At 37.1% G+C, this 12,628-nt stretch overlaps 1 protein-coding gene across 1 annotated transcript in view; it reads right to left on the reverse strand.

The window, feature by feature from the left end:
* Positions 1-7,369: 7,369 nt before the first annotated feature.
* Positions 7,370-12,628, reverse strand: part of MAP9 (microtubule-associated protein 9) — a 51,324-nt gene continuing 46,065 nt past the window's right edge. Inside the window, exon 14 of the mRNA XM_006867933.1 lies at positions 7,370-7,492. Within this exon, the coding sequence (XP_006867995.1) occupies positions 7,370-7,492 (123 nt within the window). The remainder of the gene's footprint in view (positions 7,493-12,628) is intronic.

The following is a 12,628-nucleotide window of genomic DNA, read 5'->3' on the forward strand; positions in this document are numbered from 1 at the left end:
ATTGTTAGGAGGGCCCAGTTGCTGGAGAAGGATATCATATTTGGTAAGGTCAGAGATAAAGAGGAAGGCCCCCAAACAGATGGATTGGCCAAATGGCAGCATTGATGGATTCAAGTGTGGCAACCGTAGTGAGGTTGGCCCAGGACTGGGCAGTGTTTCATTCTGCTGTGCATAAGGCCTCTATCATTTGCTACTGACTCAATGGCACCTAACAACAACAGCAATAAGGTGATGTTTGGAAGTCCTAGTGTGGCACTGTAGGATAAGTACTGGACTGTTAACTGTGAGGTTTGTGGCTCAAATCCACGAACTGTTACTTAGAAACCCTATATAGGGTCACCGTGAGTAGAAACCTACTTGACAGCATTTAACAGTGGGGAAGCTGACCGTGTTCAAGGTGCTTGGCCATTCTCAGTGGGAGGTCATGAAGTGAAGTAGCCAGGATGGAGGCATTGCAAGTGTTCCAAGAACTGGTTATGTTGCTAGTCATTCCTCAAAGATACTTCTGAGGAATTTTATCAAGCCCATAAAACGTTTTTGTCTTCCTCACTCCAGGATACTCCTGCTCAGCTATGTGCACGAGGTGTGTCCTGTACATCTTCACAATTGCTCAAGCAGTGGTGGCAGAACCCTCAGTAATCCTGAAGGACTGAATCACAATATTTTATTCAGTAAATGATCCAGGTTTTAATCTTGTTTTATGAACTCTATTTTCTCCCTGCCTCAGTAACATGTCCAAAGTATGTGAGACAAAGTCTCACCATCCTCACTTCCAAGGAACATTCTGGCTGGACTTCTAAGACAGCTTTGTTTGTTCTTTTGGCATTCCATTGTACTTTGAATATTGTCAATACCGTAATTCAAATGGTGTGATTCTTCTATGGTCTTCCTTATTCATTGCCCAAATGTCATGCATATGTTGTTGTTGTTGTTGGTAAGTGCAGTTGAGTTAATTCCAACTCATAGCGATCTTGTATAGGGTTTCCAAGGAGTGGCAGGTGAGTTTGAACCTCTTAACTTTGTGGCTCAAACCAACTTTGCAGTCCAATACCTTGCCCCTATTGGAAATGTCATGGCTTAGGTCAAACACAGCTTAGTCGTCAAACTGACATCTTGGCTCTAGATCACTTTAAAGAGGTCTTGTGCAGCAGATTTGCCTAATGAACTACATTGTTAGACTTGCTTACATGAGTGTTGATTGTGGATCCAAGCAAAATGAAATCTTTGACAACTTCAATCTTTTCTGCATTTATCACAATGTTATTTATTGGTCCAGTTGTGAAGATTTTTGTGTTCTTCACATTGAGGCACTATCCATACTGAAGGTTGTCATTGTTTTTTTCATCTTCATCAATAAGTACTTCAAATCCCCTACCTTCCAGCAAGCAAGGTTATGTCATCTGCATATGGGTAGTTATTAAGTCTTCCTCCAATACTGATGCCACATTCTTCTTCATAGAATTCAAGTTCTGAGATTATGTTCTCAGCATATATTGAATAAATATGGTAAAGGGATACAACTGAGGCACACCTATGTCCAGATTTTAAACCATTCACCATCCCCTTGTTCTAAAAATTGCCTCTTGGTCTATGTACAGAGTCCTCATGAGTACAATGAGTGGTTTTGGAATTCTCATTCTTCTCAAAGTTATCCACAGTTTGTTATGATCCAGTCAAGTGGCTTTACAAAGTGAATAAAGTACAAGTAAACATCTTTCTGGTGTTTGTTTTCAGTCAAGATTCTTCTGATGTCAGCAATGATATCCCTCATTCTAAGTCCTCATCTGACTCTAGTTTGAATTTCTGGCAGCTCCCTGTTAATATACTACTGAAACCATGTTTGAATGATGCAAAAATTTTTACTGTATTTTATTTATCTCCTTCCTACTCTTTGAACAACTGTTGTAGTTTATTTTTGTTGATCGCTGTTAATTGGCCCTCAACTCATGGCTACTCCATGCACAACAATATCAAATGCTGCCTGATCTAATATCTCTATGATCAATGTGGGGATCCAATGGCTGATTGCTGGATATAGATTTCCAGGCCTTTCTTCCTCATAGTTTACTTAAACACATATTACAAGCTCTATTAAAAATTCATTGTTGTAGCTTTAAAGTCAGATTTGCCACCTTAGCCCCTAATCTATACTCATTATCCATATGATACAGAATAAATATTAAATCAGATTGTGGAGTTGGACAGTGTAGATTGGTCTCTCACGGCACTGAGATTCTTGAGGCAGTTTTAATAACACTGATCCTACTTTCTCCTCCCACATGAAGACATGCTTTGCTGATGTTTACTTGATCCAAGAACTTCTAACATTCTTGTAAGCACTGCCATAAATGGAATCATAGATGTGTGATGCAAATTTTTCTTCAATGACAATGTGACACAGGAAGAAGTCTTTAAAACTTCTTAAAGCATTAATTATACTGCACAGACAACATCACTGGCAGTATTAGGCTGTAAGAACTTGCTTGTTAGGGATTCAAGAGTGCTCAGATGTGCCTCATCTGACTAGGTCACTAACATATTCCTGAGGAGACTTTGTTTAGCTAAGAATATTGGGAAATCAGTCTAGTTTTACTTGGGTGTGGGCATGTGGTCTGTCTCTAAAAATCTATACCACATTTCAAATAGGTTTTTAAGGCCTTTAAAAATGAAACCATGCCTTATGATTCTTTGTGTACCAAAAGGAGCTCTGGTAGAGTAGTGGTTACAAATCGGGCTGCGAGCCGCAAGGTCAGCAGTTCAAAACTACCAGCTGTTCCGTGGGGGAAAGATGAGGCATTCTGCTCCCATAAAGATTTACAGCCTCGGAAACTCTGCACAGGGTCGCTGAGTCGGGACTGACTCCACGGCACACAACAACAATATAATACATTATTTGTAAATCCTGATTTATCAACAAAATAAGGCACATAGACATAAGTTCAAAATAAAGACTTAAGATGCACTATGTCATTCCAAAGTCCGTACAGTATATTTCACCTTTCCAAATATGCTGGTATACACATGTGTATCTTTTGTAAGTGTGCTTGTGTGTGTGTCTTTAAGCAAGCCAGGCATACAAAAATATTTGAAACATAGGAAATTACTGTCACTACTAATATGTAACATAGTTTCATGAAGACATGTCTTGTTTAGTGCTGTATTCTTGACTATAACAACAGCTCCAAAAAATTTTTATTAAATGATATTGGTTCAGAAAAAAATTCACAGTAGGTCATTTCAACCAGTTCATTCTACATTTAAAATGAGTCACTGAACGGAGAAAGAAATACTAATTGGCAATAAATACAAAAAATATTCTACTTTAATGTTACATTTCTAATTTGACTACAAGGTATTTTCAATTTCAAAGTGGCAAAGCTTTAAACAATGCAGCCGAGCACTTTAATCACTGCATCACTAGGGTTCCTTAATGTATTGACTCTAATTCCCTTGGGTTGTGTGACTGTGAGCGACTTCTGCTTATTTGCATTTTCTGATCATTTATCGAGCCCTGCTGCGGTGCTGTCAGTCTAAGTACTGAACTGGTAATTGCAGGTCCACCAGCTGCTCTTGGAAACCCTATCCAAGGTCGCTACAAGTTGGAACAGACTCCATGGCACACAACAATCACTTATCAATTATATAATTATATTGTCTTGGTAATGTTAAGCTTTTTAAAGTAAAAATAATTGGTTTTATATCCAAAATTTTAGTCATATCTGATGAAAACGGGATATCAGTATATTTTATCCACAGTTCATAATCTAAGTTTATACAACATTCCCTAACACTATGAACAGATGACACACTCTAATAAACCCAACAAAATTACTCTTGAATAATTGATTTTAATAAATTAAGCATTGAATTGCACGAAAACATGCTAGCAAAAGTACACATTAAATATCTTTCCAAATAATTCTTAAAACAGCATCCTAAATTGAATACCAAGAATTTTATTCACCATGTTAACATTACACAATTACATATGATATACATACTTGAGAATAGCAGAACCACATATTTAATGTAAAAGGACTCAGCAAAATCTCCAGTTTAGCATTTGCTTGTTAGTGTTAAGTGCCATCAAGTAGTTTCTGACTCATAGCAACTTTGCATAAGGTTTCTGAGGAGCAGCAGGTGGATTTGAACTGCTAACCTTGAGGTTACATAGCATATATTATTCTGCCAATGTAGCTAGGAAGCAAGAAGTAGATCTATATCTTACAGATCATATATAACATATAACACTATATAATACATAGTACTTAAGATGTATCTTTACTTTGTACAGAATAGAAAGTTTTAAATGCTGACAAGCCAAAAACCAAATCCACTGCCTTAAGAGTTGACTCTGACTTTCAGTGACCCTGTATAAGAACAAAAATCTATTTCCCATCGCATCCTACCTTGTTGTTGTTAAGTGCCATGAAGTCGAATCTGACTCAGAGCGCTCCTGTATGGGGTTTTCAAGGAACAGCTGGTGGGTTTGAACTGCTGACTTTGTGGTTCGCAGTCCAGTGCTAATCCTACAGTGCAACACCAGAAGTCCTTACAACCATAAAAATCAGTGCTTTGTTTTGACAGGAGGCCCCTAATATAGGGCATCTCTATATCCTTTTGTGTATGTTGTTACTGTTGCTAAGTGTTGTCGAGTCAGTTTTGCCCCATAGTGACACTCTATAGGTTTTCCAAGGTTTTAAAGCCTAACTTTCTCTCTTGGAGTGGCTGGCAGACACAAACCATGGACACTGTACTTTGAAGCCCAGTGCTTATCTTATGGAGCCACCATACTTTTCTGTATGTTATTGTTGCTAAGTGTCATGGAGTTGATTCTGACTCAGACTGACCCAGTATAGAGTTTCAGAGGAACGACTGGTTAGTGTGCACCATCAATCTTGTGGTTCAATCTGACCTTGCAGTCCTGTGCTTATCCTATAGCACCACATGTGCACTCAGAGCCTAATCTGGCCCAGAAGGCAATTATTTCTTCTTGCATGCTAAAAAGGTAGAATGTCAAATAGCCATTATCAATGCTATATTAGCCTACATATCTCACATATATTTAAGTGGGGTTCATGATAGTAATAAATGACAACAGTGAACAATTCATTAAGTCATTATTATATGCGATGTATTATACATTAAATAACAAATTAACAAACTTTATTCAGCTCACACAATAACTTAAGAGAAAATGATGATAATTTACTAAATATGACAGAGAAAAGAAAATGATCAAGAAATTTTAGCAAATATGTAATGTGAAGCCTATGACATACATTTATGATCTCACATCCCCAAAGGTACTTTTTCTACTTTTCCTTTTGTTGTTGTTAAGTGCCATCATGTCAGTTCTGACTCATAACCACAGCCAACTTTGCACAGCCAACTTTGTGGATACCAGTCAAGTACTTATCATACAGCACACACCGGGACTCCAGGTTTCCTTTTATGTCACTAGAATTTGAAAGTATCTTTTAGCTCTGAATAAGTAATTCAATACAATAAAAATTTAACAATCTATTGTAAAATGCATTTGTTTTATACTATGGAATACACACAGATGAAAAAGACTGACCGAATCTCACGCTAATGATTCATATTGCTAGTAATAATTTCAATTTCAGGAAGTATTCGTTTAGGTCTGACAAAGAAAGAGAGAAAAAAAAGGTTTCTGGTTTTCTCTATGAACTTTCATTTTTAATACCATTTGTATATTCTTACAAAGTGATCCAATGACAACTTTCTTATCTTCACCTGCACTGTGGTCCTATTGATTTTCCTGATATTCTAATATAGTATATAAGATGTTGATATAATTGCTTAAATTATATGGATTTGCATTTCATTACATAGAGTTAATGTGGTCCACTTTCTCTAATAACAAGAAGCACTTTCTTCAGGGAAAGATTACCTCTAGATATTAATACGAGGGGGCTTCAAAAATTTGTGGAAAAATTGGGTGAAAAGAAATGCAATTTTTCTATCGTTTTGAAGCCCTGTCATACATGGTTTTAGAGTTAAAATTATTTTTACAGTTCATAAATAATACAGTGGTCTTGACAGAACTTGTGAGTTCTCTGCGGCCACATGAGAGTGTGAACAAAAGCAGACTGTTGTTTGAGGTAGGCCGATTTAGATAGACTTAATCAATTCTGATCCCCCTCTGTTGGGCAAGTTATTTGATTCTCTAAGCCTACACATGTTTGTCTGTAAAATGAAGCTAGTAACACTTATTTTGACTAATTGTTATAAAGATGAGAAATTACACTTGTAATCCATCAGAGAGGACTTAATAGTGTCTTAAATAGTCACTGTTAACTCTCACCCATCATTTCTGCATTGAATTATTGACTAAAGCAGTATTTAAACTCAGGGCTTACAGCTGATTTCCCTTAAACTAGTTGACAAGTTTAAGTATGACACTAATTAATACAGGATATGCAGAGACAGAGTAAATAAAGGTTCTTCTGACATTTTTAGAAAATATATCTTCCCACGCATAAACCCACTTAAACATAAACCATATGATTCTGGATTAGTTAAAAGCATGATGATTACTTTAATTACCTTTCTGGCTTTATTCTGGAAAACATAACAGCAACCTTGAACTCTTGTGAGATTTCTATAAAAATGTGTTTATATCTATAACTACCATAAGGTGGAATCTTTTGCTATTACTGAGATGATGAAGAGACAGAGGGAGACAGAATTTAGAAAGGCAGTTTTCAGAGATGGGCTCATTATAAAAAGCCTATGATTGTCGCGTAAGCCTGAAACAGATAAAGTGCAGACATTTTAAAATACAAGGCAATATTTCTTAAACAAAATGCCTTTCCAAGTAGTTTTACTGAACTATTGCCTCAACTGGCCAAGATTCTAACTTGAACAGTGCAAATGTAATTGCTTTGAGTTAAAGATGTGTGTTCAAAGAAATAATATATGCATGTTCTCCAGTAACTGTTCATTTTAAAGCCCAAATCTACCTGCATATACATTTACTCACAAATTCACTTATTTCTATGATTATAACAAACAATCCAGTCCTTTTTACGACTAGATTGAACACACTGAAAATAACCATGGATCACTCAACTGTAAGAATGATCCGAACATAATGAAGAGTTATATATTTTAATGGTAAAATCAATCTGATTATTAGCTTTTCATTTGAGGCACTTTATTTATCTACAGTTCAGAAAGTGCTTACATTAATGAAACTCTAAAGTATCTTTCTTATTGTCAGCAAAAATGTCTGGCAGTGAATTAAAATAGATTGTTTTATCTATATAAGTAACACATAGTTTTAAACCCATGCCTAGAATTGGCTACTTCATAAATTATCACTAAATAACAATTAGAATTATTAAAACACTTTGGAGAACACAGTTCTACTTGAAGGGCTCCAGGGTGGAAGTGCCTCATTTTCCAGAAAAGAATGCCGTTTCTTTTGTTTTCTTTCAATTCTTTCCTGTCTTTCTTTCTTTTCCTAAAAACAAATGAGAAAGTGTTACTTTAACATACTTATATAGACATTATTTTTAAACACGCTTGCTGAAGTACAAAATGATCACTATTAGAAATTTGTATCTTTTAGTTTAATTGACTGTAAAGGAATATCAGCTAATGAACATGGCCAACTCATTATCAACAGGCCTTAAAGGACTACTTCAATTATGTTCCCTTACTTTGCTTATTGACCTTGAGCATATTTTAAAAACGCCTTCAGCTCTTTTGTGAATTCTATTCTTAATTAGACTATCTAACTGCATAAAAAGCAGTGGTTTTGAGTCTTAGTAATCTGCATATTACCATACATAAATGTCAGCAATATCCTTGTAAGATGTATATTATCTACATTACCTTGTTAAGTTATCAGACTTTCACAAAAACGTATAAAGAAATGTTACAACTATGAAAAACTGTTTAAAGATTATACACTGCCTATTTTATGAAATAAAACATGGCTAATGTGGCACTGTGGGCTAATGCGTCAGACTGCAAAGTCATTTGAACTGCAAGGTCTGTGGTTCAAGCTCACCAGCTGCTTCTTGGAAACCCTATACAGGGTCGCTATGGGTCGGAGTCGACTCGACGGCACCATAACAACAATAGCAGTAATATCTTTGAAGTTCCTGTGTTTCCTCCCTCCCTAAACCACTGAAGCAGCCATTACCAATGTAGTGCATATTTTTAGCCTTCTATTACACATGTATTCTTGAGTAACAATTCTCTTTTGCAGTTTCTTAAGATTAATAATAAAAAATATCATGAGATATATTCTTTTGCAACTTTTTATTATTTCTAAGATCCACTTGGAGTCCTGGTGTGGCACTGTGGGATAAAGCACTGGACCTCAAGGTTGATTTGAGCCATAGGGTCAGCAATTCAAACTCACCAGCTGCTCCTCAGTAACCCTATAGAGGGTCATTATGAGTCAGAACTGACCCGATGGCACTTAACAAGAACAACAACAACAAGATCCATACTGAGCTAAAGCACTAGTTCATTCATTTACAGATTTCCATCACTTAAAATACCAATCTATGCCTTGGATGAAAATATGTATGATGCATCATTTTTAAATTCCATTTAAAAAACAAAGTTTCTATCAACATCTTTGATTCCTTACATATATAAGCCAAAGGTTTTAATCTGTGTATATCCTAAGAGTGAAAATGCTGGTTTGTGAAATATACATACACTCTACTGTAGTGAACAATGTCAACTTATTTTGTAAAGTGGCTGTTGTTGTTGTTAAGTGACATAGAGTTAGGTACTAACTCATAGAGACCCTATGCACAACAGGACAAAACACTGCCCGGTCCTGGGACAACCTCAAAATTGTTGCCACGCTTGAGCCCATTGACGCTGCCACCTTTGCCAATCCATCTTACTGGGGGTCTTCCTCTTTTTCTCTGACCCTCCACCTTACCAAACACGATATCCTACTCTATCATCTGATCCCTCCTGACAATATGTCTGAACACTGAGAGACAAGTTTGGCCATCCTGGCCTCCAAGGAACACTGGCTGCATTTCTTCCAAAACGGATCTGTTGGTTCTTTTGGCAGCCCATGGCACTTTAAGTATTCTCCTCCAACTCAAAAGCATCAATTCTTCTACGGTCTTCCTTATTCACTATCCAGTTTTCGCATGCATATGAGGTTATTGAAAATACCATGGCTTGGGTCAGGAGCACCATAGTCCTCAAGCTGACATCTTTGGTCTTCAACACTATAAAAAGGTCTTGTGCAACAGATTTGCCTAATGCAATACACCGTTTCATTTCTTGATTGCTGCTTCCATGAGTGTAGACAGTTGATCCAAGAAGAATGAAGTCATTGACAACTGTAATCTTTTTTCCATTGATAAGAATGTTGTTTATTGGCCCATTGGTGAGGAATTTTGTTTTCTTTACATTGAAATGTAATCCACATCGAAGGCTGTGGTCTTTGATCTTCATCAGTAAGTATTTTAAGTCCTCTTCACTATCAGCAAGTAAGGCTGTATTATCTGCATATCACAGGTTGTTAATGAGTCTTCCTCTAATCATGATGCCATGTTTTCTTCATAGAACCCAGCTACTTGGATTATTTGCTCAGCATACAGGTTGAATAAGAATACAACCCTGTCACACACCTTTCTGAATTTTCAGCCATTCAGTGTTCCCAGGTTCTGTTTGAATAACTGCCTCTTGGTCCATGTACAGATTCCTCATGAACACAATTAAGTGTTCAAGAATACTCATACTTCACAATGTTGTCCATAGCTTGTCATGAACCACACAATTGAAAGCCTTTGCAAAGTCAATAAAGCACAGGTAAACATCTTTCTGAAATTCTCTGCTTTCAGCCAAGATGCATCGGACATTAGCAATGATATCCCTCATTCCATGTCCTCTTCTGAATCCGGCTTGAATCTCTGGAAGCTCTCTGTCAATGTATGCTTGCAGCCATTTCTGTATTACCTTTAGCAAAACTTTACTTTCATGGGATATCAAAGGTATTGTTTGATGTTTCTGCATTCTGTTGGATCATCTCTTTGGAATGGGCACAAATGCGGATCTCTTCCATCAGTTGGCCAGATAATTGTCTTCCAAATATCTTGGTATAGATGAATGAGTGCCTCTTGTGCCACCTCACTTTCTTGAAAGATTTCAATTTTCATTCCATCAGTTCCTGGTGCCTTGTTCTTTGCCAATTCCTTCAATGTAACTTGGACTTCTTCCTTCAGTATCATTGGCTCTTGATCATATGCTACATCTTGAAAAGGTTGAATATCAACCACTTCCTTTGGTACAGTGACTCTGTGTATTCCTTTCATCTTCTTTTCATGCCATCTGCATTATTCAATAATTTGCCCAGAGAATCCTGCAATAATGAAAATCAAGGCTTGAATTTGTTCTTCAGTTTCCCTAGCTTGAAAATACTGAGCGTCTTCTTCCCTTCTAGTTACTGACTCCAGATCTTGGCACATTTTGTTGTAATATTTGACTTTGTCTTCTCAAGCTGACCTATGAAATTTTCTTTTCAGCTCTTGCACAAGAACACTTAAACTTGCAGATAGTAGCCATTTGACCTATATCTTTGATGGCTTGATGATCAGATTCCACTAGAGAAGATAAAGAAATTTAATAAAGGAAGCATGTGTAAATTGCTACAATTTGATGAACTTGACATATCCTTATGGATGTAGTAGCTTAAAATACCAATTGAGAAGGAAAGAGTCTTCACATCAAGTATCTGACCTATCCCCTCTGTACAAAGACTTTATAAGGAAGAGCAACTTAGACACTGGTTACCTAAAATGGGGCAAGGGGCAGGCTAAAAAGGCACAAATTGGCTGGGTTACAAGTTTTCAAGAGGAAGTCTAGTTTCAGAGCATGCAGCAGAAGGTAGAATATCCACTGAATAGTTTTCTTCTTGTCTAGATGGGTTATTCATAAGGTTTTCAGTGACTAAATATTTGGAAGTAGTTTGTTACTCCTTCTTCCTAGTCTGTCCAGCAGATTTGTGTTGGAAGACGTGCAGCCAGAGTGCTCCTTGGAAGCCAAGATGGCCAGACTTTGTCTCTCATAATTCAGACATATTGTCAGGGGGGACCAGTCGCTGGTGAAGGATATCATGTTTGGTAAGGTGGAGGGTCAGAGAAAAAGAGGAAGACCCCCAATGAGATGGATTGGCCAGGTGGCAGCATCGATGGACTCAAGTGTGGCAACGGTGGTGAGGTTGGCCCAGGATCAGGCATTATTTCATTCTGCTGTGCATGGGGTCGCTATGGGTCGGTGCTGACTCGATGTCACCTAACAACAACAACAACAACAACAACTAGATGGGTTAGGTGAAAGGAGATGGGGATGGTGTTCATAGATTCAATAGTGAATAGCTGTTATCATGCCTAATTGCAATGGTCACAACTGTAGAGGTTGTATAACAAAAAAGTGGGAGTAGTTAATCTTGCATTCCAGAAACAGAGGACTCTAGGACCATCAAGAGAGAAGAGCATGAGTTGAACATGGGACCCTAACCAGAGAAGCAAAGACACCAGAGATGGAGGCAGACGTGATGGCATGGAGGGATTGAGCAGCTGAGGACTCTAGACTATAGACTCTAGACGAAGAGAAAGGCTGTGCACTGGCAGCCTGGAGACTGGCTTCCCTCATCTTGGAATGCACTCAAAGTATAACTGGGAATAGCTACCTCATTAAAGTAGAGTTGACCATGATGATGAGAATGGAGTAAAGCTTATGAGGTCTACACTTATTGATGGGCACAACTCAAAATAAGTAGAAACTCGCTGTAAACACCCATTAATAATTGGAACACTGAATATGTGAAATGGAACACATAAAACCTATATCCTAGGCATTGATGAACTGAAGTGTACTTGTATTGGTCAGTTTCAATCTGACAACCACATGGTTTCTAGGCTTAAAATGAGAAATTGAAGAGGAATAGTATCACATTCATCATCAAAAGAACATTACAAATTCTATCTTGAAGTACAGTGCTGTCTATAACAGGATAATACCCATAGACCTACAAGGAAGACCAGTTAATACAATTATTACTCAAATTTATGTACCAACCATTAAGCCAGTGTTTATGAAACTGAAGAATTCTACCAATTTCTTTAGTCTGAAACTGGTCAAACATGTAATCAAGATGTACTGATGATTACTGGTGATTGGAATGCAAAGCAAGGAAACAAAGATAAATGATTTGTAGTTGAAAAATAGGGCCTAGGTGATAGAAATGATACTAAAGATGGCATGATAAAACTTTGTAAGACCAATGACTTACTGTAAATAACTTTTTAAAACAACATAACAAAACAACTATACACCTGTACCTCACAAAATGGAATATACAGAAATCAAACTGAGTACATCTGGGTGAAGAGACAGTGGAAAAGCTCCATATCATCACCCAAACCAAAGCCAGTGTGAAACTGTGGAACAAACAATTGCTCATAAGGGAGTTCAGACTCAAGAAAATTAAAACAAGTCCACAAGAGCCAATATATATATATATAGAACATATCTTACCTGAACTTAGATATCATCTCAAAAGACAGATTTGACACATTATACTCTAGTGAAGATCCAAAGAATTGTGGGATGA

Source organism: Chrysochloris asiatica, unplaced genomic scaffold (assembly GCF_000296735.1).
Source record: "Chrysochloris asiatica unplaced genomic scaffold, ChrAsi1.0 scaffold00112, whole genome shotgun sequence".
NCBI lineage: Eukaryota > Metazoa > Chordata > Mammalia > Afrosoricida > Chrysochloridae > Chrysochloris > Chrysochloris asiatica.